This window comes from Malus domestica, chromosome 12 (assembly GCF_042453785.1).
Source record: "Malus domestica chromosome 12, GDT2T_hap1".
In the NCBI taxonomy this organism is placed as follows: domain Eukaryota; kingdom Viridiplantae; phylum Streptophyta; class Magnoliopsida; order Rosales; family Rosaceae; genus Malus; species Malus domestica.
This window is the reverse complement of record NC_091672.1, coordinates 11,764,317-11,785,384: the sequence shown is the minus strand read 5'-3', so window position 1 is coordinate 11,785,384 and position 21,068 is coordinate 11,764,317. Positions and strand designations below refer to the sequence as shown.

At 37.2% G+C, this 21,068-nt stretch overlaps 2 protein-coding genes across 2 annotated transcripts; both read right to left on the bottom strand.

The window, feature by feature from the left end:
- Nucleotides 1-8,056: 8,056 nt before the first annotated feature.
- LOC103449881 (transcription factor MYBC1-like) lies at nt 8,057-10,211 on the bottom strand. Its single transcript, XM_029090684.2, has 2 exons — nt 8,923-10,211; nt 8,057-8,446 (listed from the first exon to the last, which is right to left on the bottom strand). Exon 1 carries the CDS (start codon nt 9,877-9,879, stop codon nt 8,929-8,931), a length of 951 nt encoding a protein of 316 aa, XP_028946517.1. The 5' UTR covers nt 9,880-10,211; the 3' UTR covers nt 8,057-8,446; nt 8,923-8,928.
- Nucleotides 10,212-17,879: 7,668 nt separating this feature from the next.
- LOC114820196 (G2/mitotic-specific cyclin S13-6-like) lies at nt 17,880-20,502 on the bottom strand. Its single transcript, XM_029090682.2, has 7 exons — nt 20,369-20,502; nt 19,870-20,011; nt 19,706-19,766; nt 19,289-19,615; nt 18,625-19,164; nt 18,348-18,526; nt 17,880-18,255 (listed from the first exon to the last, which is right to left on the bottom strand). The coding sequence occupies exons 1-7, from the start codon at nt 20,406-20,408 to the stop codon at nt 18,048-18,050; spliced, it is 1,497 nt and encodes a 498-aa protein (XP_028946515.1). The 5' UTR covers nt 20,409-20,502; the 3' UTR covers nt 17,880-18,047.
- Nucleotides 20,503-21,068: the final 566 nt, after the last annotated feature.

Genomic DNA, 21,068 nt, shown 5'->3' with positions numbered 1-21,068 from the left:
AACCCTTCTCACAGAAAACTCGTTCTCGAGTTTTGTTTGGTCTTACTCAATCTTTCGGATGTCCATCCATTTTCCACAATAGCCATGTAAGAGCATAAAGTTCCAAAGAACTCCAGAGTGGTGGTAAATAAAAATGAATAAGAATAGGATAAATTTGTATGATCCACTATCTTCTAGTGCAAGGAAAGATCTGAAAAATCCGAAGAACTTCGCTTCTAGTGCCAACCTATGACGAAGGCAACTAGAAGAACAAAGCAACAAACTCTTAAACAAAAGAAATGCATTAAAATGATGGAGATAAATACTCTGAATCTTCCATTAATCAAAATGTGGATAATTTCAGGTCTCTCATCGCACTAAGAGATATTTGACCATTCCTATCTATCATATCCTATCTTTTTATTTTATTTTCATTTTTATTTACCACCACAATGCGCCCTGCATCAGCTGGTTATTAGAGCTAGGAAACATTCTAAAGAACGTAACCAAGCTCTGATAAAAATTAAAAAAAAATTAAAAAAAAAAAGATAGATAGATAGAGTCCACTATCTCCTAGTGCAAGGAGAGACTTGAAATCCCTATAAACTTTAGTTCTAATATCAGCCTACAATGCAGACAACTAAAAAAACGAAGCAACAAACTCTTTAACAAGAGAAAGGCACATAAAAATGAGGTTCCAACTCAAATTTTAATATGATATTTCAAACAACCTCTCTTCCTTTCTGCCTTACAAATACTTGTATTTATACGCTTACAACTTAAATGAAAAATATGAAAAGACAAATGAAATAAAGAATTCCACAGTAACCCTATTAGTGCCAAAATTTTCAAAATTTTTGAGCCCATCAAAATGATAGAATATGCCATATATGTTGCCTTCCACAACCTTTTCAAATTCCAAGCACCCCTTAATTGTTTCATGGTAGAAAAATGAGCATGAACCTTCCAGATTCCATCTTGATATTAATGACATGTTATATTTTCATATAGTGACATGTAATGAATTCTTCCCAGCTGAGATGTAGTCAGTCACATATACAATTAGAATAAATAGAGCCAGATTTTACTCCTTTATGATTATGCACAGTGTTCTTGGACCAATGTGTTGGTTTCTTCATCACTATCACATTAACAAAAAAACTGGGGCAAAATCTCCATCGGTACCAAATTGCTTACAACACACTTTAGCCACCTCAGCCATATCTATGAAATCATCATCGTCAATGTACTCTAAATTGGTGGGGAATTCTAATCCACCAAAATATCGACTTCATCAAATCTGACAGTAGCGACATGATTCCAGTAATCGCTCGAAGCTCTAACACCAACTGAGCAGAGCGATAGTGCAAAAGAAACCAATTAAAGTTAAATGAGAAATGAAATATATGGTTCATTATCTCCTAATGCGAGGAAAGACCTGAAAACCCCAAAAAGCCCATCCTAATACCACCCTATAACCGCAGAGAACTAGATAGCGAAAACTGAACAATCTCACAAGACAAAGACACTAAAATGATAGAGAGAAAAACTTTGAATCTTTTATTCACGGCAAAACGTCCAATCTGCCTTACCTTCCAGCAAGAAGTGGGTTTTATAAGAAATCTGTAACATACATCCAAAAATTGAAAAGACAACAGAAAACTGAAAATTACATAATGAAAGTAATCTAAGTAGCCAAGGTTATAAAAGACACTAGGCGCTAGTTGGGCGGCGGGCTAGGGTCTCGGTGGGCACCCAGGCAGATTAGGCGGATTTAAGTAAATCTATTATACTTTGTATAAATAAGTGTCTGTTTATACTTAAAATATATATAATTTCATCATAAACTACAAATAGAATGACATATATATTATGAAGTATTGGACATAATAAAAATATGGGGAACAAGCATATAATGTGTGTTCATTTAAGTATTCAACAAGTCTTTACAATTTATCGAAAAATAAAATAAAATGTAAAATAAAAGCTATCTATTTTCTGTCTTAGTGAGTCGCAACCTATTCGGTGCCTAGGCAGGTCTGGACAGGCTAGGCGGGTTTGGACGGGCTAGGCGGGTGCCTAGGCGGTCTAGGCGGCTACCTCAGCTGGTTTAGGAGCCTTTTCTTAATTTTCAAATGCCTAGGCATTAATCTGGGCGGTGGCCAGCTGCCTAGTGCCTAGGCAGGGCCTTGGCAGTGCTTGGCGGGGATTTTAAGAACAGTAGCAACCAAAGATGCCTGACTGTTATTAAGTGCTACTGATTGGTGTTAGTCATTTAATTTATCGCAACGTTCCATAAATTTACTGGCTAACAGATTTGTAACATCCTTTCCAGGTTGGAACAAATTCGCCCTCGAATTTTCATTTCCAATATCGCCAATGTCCTTTCAGAATGGAATGAGGTGTTTCACATTGATTAAATAAGAAGTACGAATATGACTTGGTAACTTCAAGCGATAAACATTAGGGGTTAATTTTTTCAAGAATTTCATATGAACCCATCTTCCTTGCAGAAAATTTGTTGTTATCTCCAACTAAAAAGCGATCCTTGGTCAAAACTGCCCAAACAAAATCTACCATATCAAACTCAACCATTTGCCTCTTGGAATCTGCATAAGCTTTGTATTTCTGACTTGTTTCTTGAAAGTGTTTATGATTCATGCTATGGACTTTTTTCACATTATCAATGAAACTTTCTACCTTACCACTAATTTTTTTCGTGTATGGGATGGGAGTAAGATCAACTACTGCTCGTGAAATTAAGCCATAAACAATATACAAATGACACATTCTGGTGCTGCGATTGATGGAATGATTATAGGTAAACTCCTTAATACATAACTTATGGTCCCATAACTTCAGATGCTCACTTAATAAGCAACCTAAAAAATCTCCCAATGAGCGATTCACAACTTAAGTTTGCCTGTCTGTTTGAAGATGATAGGCGTTGCTGAAATTCAATTGAGTGTTAGCTAATTTTCACAAGCTCCTCCAAAAATGAGTCATAACATTGGTTTCCCAATAAAAAACAATTGAACTTGGTAACCCATGAAGTCGGTACATGTTATGAAAGAATAGCTCAACAACTTTTGAAGCATCTCTTGTCTTCTTATAGGCAATAAAGTGAGCCATTTTCAAAAAAATGATCAACCACAATAAAATTGAGTCTACACCACACTGAGTGCGAGGAAAACCCAAAACAGTCTACACCACACCGTCAATTTTCATTGAGCCATGTAAAAAATTTCTCGACTCAAGGCTTTGCAAACTGATTTGGCACACCATCTTTGTACTTAAAGGTGAATGTAGATTCTTGCAAGTATGATGCCCATTTAGCATGTCTCGCTAACAATTTTGCCTGGATGTTCATATGCTTTAAAGAGTCGAGATCAAAGTACATAACAAACTCTTTGTAGATCAGATATTGCCTCCAATACTTCAATGCTTGAACAATGGCATAGAAATCCAAGTCATATGTGGAATAATTCAATCTTGAACTACTCAATTTTCACTGAAATAAGAAACAAGCTTCACTTCTTGAATTAGAACAACCACAACACCAATCTTGTACACATCACAAGATAGCTCAAAATCTTTTGAAAAGTTAGGTAGCACGAGCAACGGAGCCGAGCTCAACCTTTTCTTGATTTGCTCAAAGGTAGTCGCTACTTCTATAGTTCTTGGATTAAACTCACACTTTGTTATTTTCAAACACCTTTGGAGATGAAATTAAAAGATCAATTCTTGTAAATAATTTACTTAAAAGATTGTAATCGTAAAACATTCATTTAATGGAATTTATTATTTTGTAAACATATTATTGTTTCATTCGAACAAGAACAATTGAATTTACAACCAAATTTAAATAATAGAATATATAAAACATAAACAAAAGAACACAAAATCTTGAAGACAGTCAAACATAAACATAAGCGTCCCTTGTATCTTCCTTTGACGTTGGAACCCAATGTCTCAGTTCTTTCTTTTAGTTTTATTGTTTCTTACTTTCTTCGTACAAAGGAATAAACCATGGCCATACAACATTCGTGACCAGATCCTAATTTCTTGTCCAAACTCGATATGATTCACTTTTCTCCAACCCCGAATGTTACATAGCTGATCCAATCAGTAAATTTAGACACAACCAGTAGTGTAGTCAGGATTTTCAAATAATGGGGTCATAGTATCATCCAAAAAAGCTTCATTGGGTTATTTTGTCGAGCACCTAGTAGACACTTGCTGATTCCTGTCACCATATGCCAATAGTTTATGCCAACATATGTCGACAACTACTATTATTTGTTGAGGCTTGTCGAGAATGGCTACAAAATATTGTAGAGTAATGCTAAAGGATGTCAAGACCTTTCAAATAAAGTATTTTCATAAAAGAATAGAAGTAGGAGGAGGATGAGGTTATAATTTAGTTTGCCTTGAAAAGCCCCATGTAATTTGTTTCATACAACCTCCTCCTCCTACTTCTATTCTTCTATGAAATACTTTAGTTGAAAAGTCTTGACATAAAATGCTAGAATTAATATAAATTAAACAAGACCAAGACACTTAAAATAAGTTTACAACTCAAAATTTAGTATTACCATTCAAATAACTTCTACATCTCTTTTAGTATTACCATGCATGTATTTCACGCTCTAATACCAACTAATTCAGGGAGCAATGTGGTGAGAAATACAATTATAGAATTAATATGAATTAGAATGAATACATATGATAGATAGGTATGGTCCATTATCTTCAAGTGTAAGGAGAGACCTGAAAACCTCAAACCTTGTCTCTAGTACCAGCCTACAACGTAGACAACTAGAAACAAAGTAACAACTCTTAAACAAGAGCAAGGCACTTTAAATGAGCTTACAACTCAAGTTTCCATATTATAATTCAAACAACTTACATCTCTTTTATACCTTACAAATACATGTATTTTTAAGCTTACAACTTAAAGTGAGAAACATGAAAAGATAAATGAAATAAAGACGAATAAATATCAATTTTAATATAGGTTTTAAAGAAAAATACCAACTTCAAGGAAAACTACCACTCCCTTTCCCATTCTATTTGGATAAAGCACAAAAACAATTCTATTTTTGTCCAAATTGCACATGACAGACACGCTACCAGTGTTAGTGCCATAAATTGTCGTCGACCACCGTCATTGTGGCCGAAATTTTTTCCCGGTCGCTGGAGAATTTCAAGTCACTAAACAATATGTACAACTTTTTCATCTTAAATAATGTTTTGTTGTGTGAGTTTATTGTTTTTTATATGTATACACACAAAAATTAGGGATTTTGTTACAATACTTACATGTATTTAATACAATTACATACCCATTGTCAAATTATGATTGTATTAAATACATATATTCACATGAATATATATTAGATGATGAATGTTTTGAGTACATGTGAGCATTATAGTCAATTCTTGAAATTAGAGAACTTATGAGAAAATTCATTACTTAACATGGTTTTTTTTATGGTCACTGTTAGACAGTGACACTAAGACCTGAAATCTGATTGGCTGACCTCCGAAAAAATTGATCAAAAAAGTTTGATAGTCGAAAAAATGTGTTACGATTGTGCGACAATCATGTAATTATTGTGAATTATATTAGTATTTATAGAATTATTTTGGCTGACATTTGAATAGGTACCTAAACTATAAACATAAACATGATAGTTTAGCTCAAGTCAATGCGGTTTCACTCTGCATACAAGTTTCCAATGCATAATTAAAACTTAAAACTCAATGGCCAAGACCTTTCTTCCTTCGTTTGGATTGGACCAGCCTCAAAGGGAATCTTTACTTAAGTTAATAATAACTATAATGTCAATCTAATAATGGAAGGGATCCTTTCGATAAAAATAAAATAAAAATAAAAATAAAAATAATGGAAGGGATATCCATTTTTTTTTAAAATGGAGATTACTTGGAAGACCAACCCCATTTCGAACATTAACGATCTGAACCATCTATTTTGTAAGTCTCAATTCATAGATCATCCTAGCAAAATTCAATTCAATTTGAAATCATTTGCCTGTTTAATTTCTTTGAACTGAATAAGATGCCTCAAATATTTCTGATTTGGCTAATATTTTGTAAGGATAATCTATGAAGTGCATCTTGAAAATAAACAGTTCGGATCGTTAAAGTTTGATGTGGTGTAAGTGCATCTTGAAAATAAACTGTTCGGATCGTTAAAGTTCGATGTGATATAGGTCTCACAATTAATCCTCATTTTTATAAAATAATGGAATCCCTTCTTTAAAGGCGGCTCTCTCTCTCTCTCTCTCTCTCTCTCTCTCTCTCTATATATATATATATATATATTGTGAGATCTGGCGTGCTTTCCACCCTCCTGTAGCTCAACATGTCTCTTGGTTGGCATCTTCTAAAATCTCAATGTAAGGCTGTCAAAGATAATAAGATAGTATACTTGCTACTTACTAGCTAGGAAAATCTTGAGAAACTTCATACGATTGCAAAGCAAAGAGAAAAGTTCAAAGCACCGCACCAATAATATCCGTCTACGGTCATTAAAATAACATCAACCAGTTATAAGTCCATCATCATCATCAAACTGTGTAAAAACAAATCCACACATAAACCAGCACCGGATCAACAAGCCAGGCCACCCAAGTTTTTCTAAAGGAATACATGCATTCATCGAAATTGCAGCATACCAAGGGGAGTAAAGAAGCACCAATTAAGAAGAAGAAGGAAAAGAAAAGGAGGACGGGATATGTTATCGCTATTGCAACACTAATATAACATTGTATGTGTTCGAATCCAGAGATTCCAGAAGCTTCAAGCAAGTTTCAAATCAGCTTCTTCTTTCTATGCGGTTGCCAGGTTAAAGAAAATAAAATGCTCTAGTGAAGTGGAGTACATGAGATAGATCAAACTTAATAATTCAAGTTTCTAAGAGGTTCACCGTCACATTTGGTTTAACAATCTAATGAATCATACGAGGAAAACAAGATGGAAGTCTAAAATATCATCGCATTACTGTACCTGTCCAAGAGATATGAGCTATAAAAGAGAGTTTCAGATGTGAATTTACCTCTACATTTAGAATCACATACAACTTCAACAGCAGTAATTTCTCATGAAAGAAGCGTGCACTCATAAAAATAAAATAAAATAATAATCCTTCTATCCACCACTCAGATTAAGAGATAGACAGAAAGAATGTAGCATACGATAATTACAAGATTATGTAGATTTCTCTTCATTCTAGGCTTAACTACAATATCAAGTTGCAAGCTGGACAGGTAAGCCAAAACCATGGGTGGTAAGTAAGACAGATGTAATACGATGCACAATTCAAACTTTTGCCTAACTAAAAGTAATCTCATGGAATTAGAAACTAAAAATGTAACCCAAACCTCAAATCTTACATAGGAGTACTAGGATAACTAGTGTCCATCTTCTTTCACTATGCAGTTACAATAACTCAGACAGAATATCATCACTTAAATTTTATAACAACCCACTGAAACTCTATATAGTTTGAACTTTGAAGTTTTTGAACTTTCATTTTTAAGCTGATAAATTATGTGACAAAGAAGTAACTCTACTAATAATTATCATCAAGCTTAATGTTTAAACGGGGATCTAATACTATAATATTTTACTGTAAATGCCATTCCCAATCCATTTGCATAACATCTAAATTTGGTCACTTGCATTACAAATTTACAGGCAGTAACTCAATGGGACTCTCACATATTCGTCATTTCAAGGATGCTGCTCGCTCAACTAATCTATTCATAAAAATAAAAATTCTATTCACTTTTGTCTAAACTGTTACAATGTTAACCAAAAAGAATTGAAACTGAGTGATCTAGGTTTGCCAATCATTTTTATGTGTTTACGTTTCAATACTGAACAAGAAAGAATAGAGGACCTTGTAGCAAAACCTATATCCCAGTCCATAAGCAAGGGAACCCTCAAACAATAAAAAACATCTGAATGACTTATATGATGCAAACATGAAAGAAGATATGAGCAATAAAGCGATAAAAGCACCAACGAAAGATATAGAGCCAGATCAAAATAAAAGATCAAGAAGCATTAAGATAACCTTCTAATAAAATCAGAATTGTTTCAGCAGACCCCTAGCATCAGGGGGTTTAAGTTGTCCACAAACTTACACAATGTACAACAAGTAAAACTTGCCCCTATATGATACTAAACTAAGAGATACACGGCACAACTCCCAAAAGCCAAGAAAAGCGGTGCCAAATACGTCCAAACACAATTACCAACTGCATCTTTAGATATCTAGAGAAGCCAAGGAGCACTTTTGATAGCATTATTTATCCTCATTGCAAGCTCAAAATTAGTTAACTGTTGCTTCCTCCAATCCTACCAGGCTACCAGCCATACCAATGAGAAAACCTCGACAGCACGAAAACTCTGACTTGAAAGAAACCCCAGTTGATTCCTTATATAAAAAGGTAGAAATGAACGTCTAAGAAAGCTGGATTGATTGACCGTCATGATACCACTATGATTTTTACCAAAGAAGAGCTTGAATCAATGTCGCTCGAATGACATCACAATCATTATCCCCAGATATAGATTATAGACTGCAACCAGCAATATAATTACACAAGTAGCAGTCCAGAGAAAAGGACACATGGATACACCCCTCCTAACACTACTGAACTCATAAGGACAGCAAAACAAACCCCGATGGCAACAAATGAATAATAACCAGAAATTTTGGATCCGCAATAAGGATTCACAGATCTCATCTGAAGCCCAAACCACCCGCTAACACAACAAGGAAATCTAGTGTATTTTCCAACAAATACAACCAGACACCAATTTTCACATGACCCAGAAATTAAAATGAACTTAACAGTAGAAAGATGGAATGAGAAGAAAAAAAAAAGGGAACAAAGTGATGACATTTACCCTAATTCAATCATCCCCAATTGGAAATAGAGTAAGAACTTTCCTGCCACCAGTTGCATTCGCTGATTCCAAGTCCTCTACATAGCCTGGCACTGAATTGTGCAGCGGTGCCCCCATCCTATGAACCGGCTGTGAAGACTGCCTCGCCAAGAATGGGTGCTCGAATTGCCCATTTGGTGGCGACCCAAAATGCCCCACCTGCCTGTGATACTGCGGATGGGCTGCCACTGCCGCTGCAATCTGCTGCTGCTGCTGCTGGTGATGGTGGTGCTGCTGCAGAGCCACCGGCACAAACGGCAAGAAATGCTCGGAATTGGGCCGCCCCCCAGGGTGCGAGTGCAGGAAATGAGCTGGAACTGGGGAGCTGGCGAACAAATGGTCAGTGGCGGGATCGGCAGAGGCGGCCAAGCCAGCGGCACCCGCGCCGGCACCCCCAGCAGAACCTCCAGACAAGCCCTGCATCCGCTTGAGATAAAGACGGTACTTCTGCAGATGGCTGGCAACATTCTCGCGGGTGAGGCCGTCGACACTCATGAGCTGCATTATGGTCTTGGGGACGGCGTTCTTGATGCCGAGGTGGGCGACGGCGTCGACGAAGCGCTTGTGGAGCTGGGGGGTCCAGACGAGGCGGGGGCGCTTGAGGGTGCGGGCGGGCTCATCGCCGGCGGCACCGGAGCCCAAGTCAGCGGAGTCGGCGAAGTCGGCGGAGGAGTTGGGGTGGGTGGGGGTAGCGGGAGGGAGGGAATTGGGAGGAGGAGGCGGGGGAGGGGGTGTGTGGGGGGGTTGAGGTTGGGGTTGGGATTGGGAATGGGGAGGAGGAGGGTGTTGGTGGGAGATGTCAAAGGCGAGGGCAAGATCAGGAGTGATTAGGGTTTGGGATAAGGGCATGAGTTCGTCGGGAGTAGGCAGCTCTTCCTCCCATCTGGAGAACCAATTGGACTCATCATCTTCCCTCATTACTCAATTCAATTCAGTTGATTGATCGGATCCCGACAAATCAAAACACAGAGACAGAGTCAGATGGCATGTAAGAGATTCATCCTCCTCCTCGGACCCAAAAGAGACGGACTCACACAGCAGCTCAGTTTTGCTACTTTGCTAGTGTCTACTAGAGGAGACTGAAGGTGATGGAATTGTTGTAAGCTGATTGAGAGAGTGAGGGATTGATTGATGATTGATGATTGATGATTGATGCTTGATGATCGATGATTGATGCTTGATGATCGATGCGCTTAGGAAGAGGACGGAGGAGGGTGAGGAGGAGTGAGGTTCGAGGTGGATCTTGTTTTCTCTTTGTTTCTTGTTCCTCATTTTTATTCTTTTTAGTTTTTATTTCTATTTTCCGGATTTGAAGGAGAGTGATTGAGTGTTAAAATTTCGACGTGTTTTTAAAATAATTGAGAGCGTTTTTAGCTAAAAGTGAAAATATTTTTAAAATGAATTCTTATTAAAAATTCAAGTAGATTTTGAAGAAGTACTTTTAAATGCTTCTTGCAAAAAACACTTTAAATGTTTCTTGCAAAAACCACATATCTTGTACTTCTTCTAAAAATCTTTTGAAACTCAAAATTAATTTCATTAAAAATACTCTCAATTATTTTAAAAGCATTTCCAGACTCGCACGACAACTTATAGCCGCAGGATGCAAGCTCTCTTGTCATTCAACAGCCAGCCAAAGTTAGTGGTAGTAGTACCATCATCAATCAATCACTCACTTAATTATACGATCTCGAGAGCAAAACTTTGGCAGCTACGAAAGGAGGGTACAAGTATCAGCTGCGCGTTCCTCACACGCTCTTTATGGTGAGTTACACGATTTACTCGCATCCTTAGGACAAAGGCACATTGGACTTGTGATTTTAGAGCATAGTTAGATCATCTCCGTTGTAGACAAATAAAATAAGTATAATTATATTATAATAGCTAATGTGACAAATTATGTACTCAATTTTCCCTTTCTGCCTTACAAATACAACTATATGCAAGCTTACAACTTAAAATGAAAAATATTATAATACATAAATTTCAGCTGCCACTTATTAAATATAATAATGTCTTTGGTCCATGGCCTACATCATTGTCCCACTCTTGAAGAAAACTCATTCTCGAGTTTTGTTTAGTCTTTCTTGATCTTTTGGATGTCCAACCAAACATTTTCCACAATAGCCATGTAAAAGCACAAATTTTCAAAGGACTCCAGATTCTAGAGCACTTCAAATAATTTTTTTCTGTATGCTACTTTCTCATGTTCCATATAGATTTTAATCTTTTCTTGATGAGAGCAGTTGTATTAGAAATAGAAAGCACATATAATTTCCAAGAAATATCTTTATTTTATGACTTGAAAAACTGTAGAGATAATTTGAATAATGTGAAAAAGTTCTTTGCTCCAAATAAAATCTTGTAACATGACAAGCAATGAATGATTCCCAAACATAAACATAAAAGTTAGGGAAATCAATAAGGGGTTTTACCACCAGGTTTAGCTTCTCAAAATTTGTTCAATCATTGAACCTAAAACTTCATCTCCATTTACTCCATCAAGTATAGGGCAAAATTATAATCCTTACAACGATTAACTTTGTTGATGCACAAAACCATATGGTCTTGGAACAACGTAAATCTGACCGTGAATCTGCAAGAAAGTAAAGAACACAAGATGTATCGTGGTTCACCCCAATGTTTGGGCTACGTCCACACTGATGTTGATATTGTTTCATTTTGAATGGTGAATATACAAGAAGGCTAGAGGCAGTATGCTCTCTAGCCTATTTTCTCTCTAGCCCATTTTTTGTGGCCTAAGGGGTGGTTTGGGAGTAAGATGCTTAAAAAAAAAACATCCATGAAAAAAAGCTGGGAGGGTTTTAGGTGTTTGGTAAACTGAAAAAAAAATGGCTTATTTTGGAAGCTGCTGTGAGAATAAGCTGAAATCAAAGGAAAAAGCTGAAGCTGCTATTTGCAGCTTTGGAAAACTGGTTTTTTTTCAAAGCACACGAAGCTACAGTGCTCCTTTAATGAAAAGACCCACTATCAGACTGCTTTTTTTTTTTTTCCAAAAGCACTTTTACAAAAAAGTTTACCAAACACTCTTCTGATTTATTTTACAGCCGCTTATTCTCACAGCACAGCCACTTATTCTCACAACAACTTTTTTTCAAAGCACAGCAATACCAAACCAGCCCTAAGCCTTGACCTCAATCTTGTCCTCCCCTAATGAGGAGAGTGAGGAGTCCTTTTATAGAATAAGGGCTCCTCACTTATTATATATTTGCCCCTTCATTTATTACATAATTACATTTGAGTCCCCCGAGTATTTATACGAGGTCTAAATACGAAGGCCCTAAGTATGGTACAAACAAACTTCATGATCACCCAAATATCGATTAGGGCTTTGGTAATCAACTAATGCAAGAAGTAGCTTGGTAGTAAATAAAAAAGAAAAAAAAATAGGATAGATAGGTAGGATCCATTATCTTTTAGTGTAAGGAGAGATTTGAAAATTCTAAGAACTTTCTAGTGCCAGCCTACGATGTAGGCAACTAAATGAACAAAATAACAAACTGTTAAACAAGATAAAGACACTAAAATGATGGAGAGAAATACTCTGAATCTTCCATTAATCAAAACGAGGATAATTTCAGGTCTCCCATCGCACTAGGAGATAGTTGACCTTTCCTATCTATCCAATCCTATCTTTTTATTTTATTTTCATTTTTATTTACCACCACGATGCGCCCTGCATCAGTTAGTAATCAGAGATAGGAAAGATCCTAAAGAACGTAACCAAGCTCTGATAACCAACTGATGCAGGGCACAACGTAGTGGTAAATAAAAATGAAAATAAAACAAAGAAATAAGATAGATAGGTAGGGTCTACTATCTCCTAATGCAAGGAGACCTGAAACCCTATACACTTTGGTTCTAATACCAGCCTACAACGTAGACAACTAGAAGAACCAAGCTTCAAACTCTTTAACAAGAGAAAGGCACAAAAACCAGGTTCCAACTCAAATTTTAATATGATAATTCAAACAACTTATCTTCCTTCGGCCTTACAAATACTTGTATTTATATGCTTACAACTTAAATGAGAAATATGAAAAGACAAATGAAATAAAGACTTACATGATAACTCCTAAAAAGCTAAAAGATTCAGATAATCATAAGCCACAAACTTAAGGCAGGGATACATGCATTATAGCTCCAAAAAAATGCATGTATTTTATTATAACATTAAGGTCATCTCCAACTTGGTAGGCTAAAGGGTCATAAGCCAAATGTTAGCCCATTTTGACACAAAATCCATCTCCTATGGAGGTTTGGGCCAAAAATCTTGGGACCCACCGAGCCAAAATCCAGCAAAATGGACGGGATAACCAGCCAGCCAGCCCGTTTAGTTGGGTTTAGTTGTGCTACTAGCTGACGTCAACTAACGTCATGTAAGCTTTTTTCTTTCTTTAAGACGAAATTTTATAAATAAAATAAAAAAATTCTATTTTTTCCCATAAATACCTGAGTCATTTCTACACGATTTCTCACATCATTTTCACCATTCCATACTATCTTAATTCATTTTAATGTCTAAGTTGTTAACATGCAAGTAAAATTAAAATATTTAATAAAATGAATCTTAAACAACATTTAACAAATAACAACACAATCTCCACTTTAGCGACACGTGTCACTCGAAATCATATCTGAAAAATTATTGAGATTATATCAAGATAAGAAATGCGAAGCCTTATTCATTTAGCGACAAGTGGCACTCAAAATATGTCTGGAAACCTTATTTTAATATGGTATGAAATTGGTACTAGGTGGAATAACCTGCAATTTCAAAATCTTCATGCAACCTTACTTTACACGAGATGAACTCCTTCAATCTTCACAAAGTGGTAGCTCCTCCTGAGCTCTTCACCTTGTGGCACTGAAAATCCAACCAACTTATGCAAATGATGTTATGATGAAGTTGATGCAAATCAGGATTTGATGTCTAGTCGGTTTCACCAGTCAAACATAAACATTGAAAGATGAAATTGACGTGAATCCAAAAAGAGGTCAACTCAACGATTTGAAACTGGAGAAGCCTAATCTAAAACAAAGATCAAAACCACAAAAATAATGCAGCCCTAATATGTAATGATCTTGGTATTTAGTGCATGAATGTGATCTTATGGCTAAGGTTTTCTAGTAAGAATAAAAGAGCAGCTCCCAGCTGAAAATAATCATTCTCAAAAATAAATCACCTAGCCAAATGAAAATGAAACCCTAGATGAAGCTTTTATAGTAGGCTTTATTTTCATACAAGAAAGGAGACAAGAAGAGACACGTGTCATGTGCACACACAATCTAAAAAGATCTAGGGTTGAAAAACACTCTCGAAGAAAAGGCTGACAGAAAGCCCATATGGGTTATGTTAAAGTGTATGCCCAACTCGTGGGATAGCAGCGAGAAGTTTTGACTAGACAGAACCACTAGACATAATGAACTAGAAATAATGGCATGAAATGCATATGTATGAACAAACCTTTGATGAGAGACATTAAGCTCTTAAGATGAAAATTTCCAGCAGCATGATCCCAAACAAGTATTTTAACCCTAAAACTAATTAGAGCATGTGTGGTACAATCTACAACATTTGACAAGAGAAGCCAAACAATAAAACTATACCTCACATGGTAGTTTAATTCAATTAACCAATGAAATTAAAGAACAAACTTAAAATAACAAATTACTGAGGGGGCTAAATAGCCCCCTTTGGTTGTCAATCATTCAAATCCCGTCTACTAGTAGCAAGTAGTAACGGCACGCTCTCAACCACCAGTTTCTTTTTCGAGTAAATTTCCAACATGCTCTCAAGGCCCATGGCGAATTTAGGGGGCAAACAAGTTTTGTTTAATGGGTGTCAATTTATATAACAAGACACTCGAGTCCAAAGCACGGTATGGAACGTGTGAGGCCTTGTGTGCTTTGGAGTATGGATTAATGAGAATAGAGGTGGGATTAGGGAACATTCATGCATTATCATGAAATTATTGTTTCTAATCTCTCAAGATTGAAATCTATGGTTGTGTGTCATTTTGTTTAGTCTGATCAATTATTCATGATGAGGTTTATTTTCCTATTAAGCTATGGTTTCGCTCACCCCTTTATAGATCTTGCAGGTATTGAACCGGAAACCTAAGGTCTTTGTAAAGAGTTGGAAACTAGCTAGAAGTTATCCTTAAGGTTTTAAACAAGAGAATAAAGAAACTTTATTGTATAGCTTGTGAGTTGTAAATTCTTATGTAAATTATTAGTATCACTAGGCTCTCATTTCAGAATTTTAGGCCATCTTCAACTTATCCGGCAAGAGGGCCATAGGGCTAACAATAGCCCGAAATGACACGAAAGTCATCTCCAATCGAAAGTTAGGACAAAGGGATCATGGGCCCCACATGACCACAATTGTACAATCGGGCCAACCAGCTAGCCCAGACCAGCCAGCCAGCCCCGGGTCGGTTCAGAAATTCAAGCCCAATGGCTATGCCAGGTAGCCGTTGGATTTGAATTTTTTTTTTTTTTTTTTTTACAAATTTAAAAAAAATATATTAAAAATTCTAATTTTTTTTCCCTATAACTACCTAAGCCATTAAACAACATTAAATAATATTAAACAATATTAAATAACATTAAATAATATTAAACTTAAACAACATTAAAGAACACAATCTTCACCTTAGTACTAGTTAGGGAAGTTATTCAAACTTAAAACAACATTAAAAAAAACGTTTAACAACATAAAACTTAAATGCCTACTCCATGCTTCTTTTGGCCCAAAGATGTACAACAAAATCCTATTGTAGGTACTTGTTTGTGGCACGCGAACGTATTATCCTATAGCGCCTCATGTACTCATTTAAAGAGATTAAGTTCTTGGATCCAAAGGCAAATTAGGCCCATCATATATTTTTGCACGAGCCCTCCTTGGCCTATTTGGATCATTTTGATCGTCATCAGACTCTCCATCAATATAGCCATCTCGCTTATCCTCCACAATCATGTTGTGTAATATGATGCATGACATCATGATGAAGTTCACTTTACCTTGACTCCACCCTCTTGTCGGTTCCTTTATGATCTTCCGTGATGATCTGGTGGGATAGTTCTTCCACTGCCAATGCATGCAATCTAATGACCCTATCATGCTTAGAAAGCCACGGTCTTCAAATTTGCGAAGAAGCTGATCCAGATCTGCTTGATTTGGTTCACGGAGGTACTTTTCTTTGTAAAGCTAAACAACTCTGTGACAGAATTCAGCAAGATTATCAAGGCATGTAGACTCAAACATACCATAACATCAGCTGAGGAGGCATAGGCCAACATTCGGAGTGCAATAGTAACCTTTTAATGAGGTGAGAAACCAAGGCGGCCTGCTTTGTCTAGTTTCTGTGGAAAGTATGGATTGACATGTTGGACAATATGAAGGAAATGCTTGAAAACATGACGCCTCATCCGGAAGCAACGTTTGAAATCCTCTTCTGTGTACACCGAGTTGGGGTTGAAGTAGTTGTTCATCAAAGTCACATGCACCATCTTTCTATTTCGTGGTTTGTAAGAGCGACTAGCAACAGAGCCACCACATTAAGGTTGTTCTTCAGTTGGCTCACACACCATGACCCCAGCCATGGCTGCCATATATGATGTGTTGCACCATGCTTCATCTTCTTCATTGGACTCCTCACCTTCTCGTCTCATCTGCGCCTATTTATCTTCCAATTCGGAATTGGATGAGGACCCCTAGTTGGAATCCGAAGAGTATCGAAAGTTGGAATTCATTGCAAACTTGAATTAAAAGCGATATTGGAGAGGGCAAAGTTGAAGGTGTGTGAATTACCTAATATCTAACCTATTTATGGACATTGGAAGTTAAAGATAAAAAGTGCCTCGCAGTTAAAAATCCTGTCTAAAATTTCCATAACCAACTACATCTCAACACGTGGCACTCGAAATCCTATCCAAAAAATTATTGAGATTCCATATTGACAAGAAATCTGCAAAGTTATGCACATATCGACATGTGGCACTCGAAATCCAAGACGTAAAATTATTGAGATTACATAGCAACAAGAAATCTGCAAAGTTACTCACTTTAGCGACACGTGTCACTCGAAATCCTATCCGAAAAAATGATTGAGATTCCATCTCGAAAAATTATTGAGGTAGTTTAATTTAAGTAACCATATTAATTCAATTAAAATAATAAATTATGCTTGGCCTATAGCCCTTTGGCCCCCTCGGTTGGAGATGGTTTTTTGTCACAGGGCTATGTTTGGCCTATGACCCTTTGGTCTCTCGGTTGGAGATGGTAAGAAATATGGTCTGACACTGTTTATTAAAATATTAATTTCTTGGAGGGCTATCCTAAAGGACTCTCTGACCCTCCTTCGGTTGGAGATGGCCTTAAAATATTATTAAAATATTTACTTATTTTATCTTGATTATAGAAAGTTTCTAATTCTATAATTGGGATATGATTCGCGCCTTGGATCAAGAAGAAGAAGAAAAATTTATTATCCTAAGTCGGGCGTTACAGAACCCCATAAAGAAGCACTATGTCGACTACTTTGTTTCTCAATCTAGAGAGATGTGCTTCAGATACACTATAAGGATCACATAGATTCAGTCTCATGAATATTTTGGCACAATCCTCCAATGTAGTGCAAGCCATTTCGTGCAAGTAGATTGTAAAATTCCTTTGTATAAAAACTCACTAACTTATTGACTTGCCAAAGATCTTGCTTAATTGTGAGGCAAAAATTCAGCACACATGTATTTCATCTTTTCCCATGTTTCAATTTTTCTCTTCCCCATTCGAATCCGAGAGGCCTTAACTTGTTGCCACCAAGTTGATGTTCTTCCTTGTAAACAAGTGGCCACCAATCTTTTTGTCTTTGGGAACCCCCTTAAAGGTCAAGTGTTCCAATTGTAATTAGAATTAATGAATGAATGAAGCGAATAGTACATCACTTGTTCTGATTGACCCATACTAGCTTGACAAGATAAAAAAAACACATAAAATTGCACCCGGCCATGCGGCCCATGACCTCACATTCACACATAAAGCAGTGACAAGGTGATGATGATTAAACTACTCTGGCCTTGGCAGCAGCAGCACCAATACTAGTGATGGACGTGGATGTGGACGGAGTTCCAGCTCGAGCCAAAAGAGCTTTGGCCGGTGGAAGCAGTGCAACAGCTCCGTGCTCCGAATTTGAGTACTTGCTGTACACACCTTGAAGCTTACTTTTTGTTGCCATTGCGTGCAAGCTCGCCAATAGTTTGGAACAATCTCTGTTGGTGAGCCCAGAACATTTACGTTAGTTCCAGATAACATTACATTGCACAAAAAGAAAGGAAACAGAAAGAGGAGAGAATTTAGTTACCTGAGCTGAGGTTCTGAGAAACCAGTGTGAAGCTTGAGTGTCTCGGACCAAACGGGACTCTTGTTTAAAGTGCATTTGGCAACATGGACTGCTGAGGCTGCAATCATGGAGGGGCAGTACATAGTCGTGGTGTAGTGCATCGTAGCTAACTCCGCCAGAAAATAAACCATGTTTTCCATCTGCACATTCAATTTCAAATTATTAATTTTTTCAAATTCAGACGAACAAGCCAGAACACAGAGAGATGACACGAATTAGAGAAGAATAGACTGCTGACTTGGTGATCTGGAATTGACGCTTTGATGAAACGAACGAGGAACACATAAAGTGTAGGCACAGTCAAGGTCCATTCGAGTTTTCCGAGTATCTTCTTCTCCATGATGAGTATCTGAGAATGAGTGTAAGCCCTGTCTGAAAGGCAAACAAAGTCATTGACTTCAGGGGCCCAGATTTCTTCATACTTGGAGGCAATCAGCATAGCACTGATGCCGACTAACTGTAACTCCTTCCTGGGAACAATCTTAACCGCAAGGAAGCGATCAATTATATTGATGGCCAGGTAGAATGTCTCAGGAGAGAGTTCAAACTTGGTATGCACATCAACCAGCCAATCCACCAGAATTGCTCTCATGTTTTCATTAATCTCGGGCTGTGAGTCCATGTAGTCGTGAGGGCGGTTCTCATTCTCAACAAGCTTATAAAACTTGTACATGTCCTCAATGTATTCAACAGCAGCCAATTCATTACCGGCGTCATTTGCATCAATATCAACAATATTATTATGGCTCTTTGGTTTATCAGTCACACCACAAGCAGCCTGCCAATTGAAACAACAACATTAATAATCATATATAATTTACACACACACACACACACACACACACATTACAACTTACAACATAAAAAACGTCAAAATTAACCTTCAAACAACAATTTCTTACCTTGCTTCGAGCAGTAAGGACTGAAGTATAAGTTGGTGCTTTCTTCCTTGAGGTTCCGTCTGCCTCCTTTTTCTTGTTAACTGGCTTAGCGGTCAAATTGCTCTCTTCCTCTGTTGCCTTGACTTCCCTGGCCATGGGCTGGTTAACATTCACCTTCTTCTGAGCCGCCGCTGCCACCTCCTTTGGTACCTCAGCTCTTTTAACACCATCAACAACAGCATTCACCTTCTTCTGAGCCACTGCTGCCACCTCCTTTGGTACCTCAGCTCTTTTAACACCATCAACAACAACAGGAGCATCTCTTTTCACATTTAGACCAATTTGTTTCTGTACGCGGATTACTAATTTTTAGAGAACAAGAGATAACAATAACGATAATAAATAATAAGTAATAAAGTAGAATGGGGAAGGACGAACCTTATTGTTTTGGGCAGCTGCTGCAGCCTGCGCATTAGCGAGTAATTGAGCACAGAAGCTCCTAAAACAAGAAGAGAGAAATAATCAGTAAGCAAGAAAAACAAAGAAAGGACAAATGAGAGGAATCACGAAAGAAACTAAGTAAAAAGCAGCATCAAGCAAACCTTGTTACTGGCCGATTAGGCTTGCCGTCTATTACCACATTTCCAATATCGCCTAGCGCTGTTCGCCTTCTGCCATCGCCGGCTGCAACAACATTCTTTTTCAGCGGCCTACCTCCTCCTCTCTCCGCAACTGCTGCCTCACCTATACGTTACAACAAATAGACTACAGAGTCAATGTACGAAACAAATCAAAGCAAACTATTTTCGCTTTGGTTGCGGGGGTAAAATCAAGACAGCGAAATGAACCCGAAAACCCATCATGTACTGGGAAGCCCAATCCAAGAAAAAAACAAGTCTTGAATCGGTTTAGTACGTGAAGTTTTCTGAAATATAAACCCTAAATCCTAAATCCAATCCTTGGCAAATAATAAACTCTAAATTCTTAAACCCAAGAGACAAACCAGAAAATCTTTGATCCAATTCTTTAATTAATCAAGTCAAACAAACAATAATTTTGAAGCAAAAGAAACCCAGCATCGAATCAGTGTAAAAGGAATACCTCTCGCTTGTTGTGGAACAACTACTGCTCTGGAAGCCATTCCGAATCGTTTCGTTCTCTGTCTCTCTCTCTCTCTCTCTCTTTTGCAGGGAAGGGAAGCGAAGAGAAGCCTAGGATTAAGAGGGGCCGTGTTCCGTATTTGAAGAAGGTAGCCGACGCGTCGCGCCAACGGTCGAATTTTACTTTTAGTTTCGATCCGTTGGATGAGTACTTCATCCTACGGCGTAGGTTCGTCTTGGAGCCGTTGGAGGCCGAACTAAAAAGTTACCGTTGGCGTTGGGTTATTATTACAAATTAATTATTATATTAGGGAATATAGTCGGCTGAAGGTGTCAGGGAAGGCGCGGTCACCCACTAACATAGCTGTAGTGGAACACGTGGATGAAGATAAAATAGTGGTCCTTGATTTTGTTTACTGCTTGATTAATGTACGGATGTTTGCTCACTTTCAAGATTTGTGTATATTCATTATACAAATTTTAAAATTTAATCTAATTTAATGATAATAAATAAGATGTAAAGTATCACTAACACTTGAGAGTAGTGAGCATAAATATTTTCTCCCCGTATAATCAGGCTAACTTTTGTAAATTGTTAATTCTAATTTTAAATTTTATTTAAATATCGTTTAGAAATTACGTGTGACAAAAAATTCCTTAAATTTTATCACAAGATGTCCAATATGCTTGGAATATGAGTC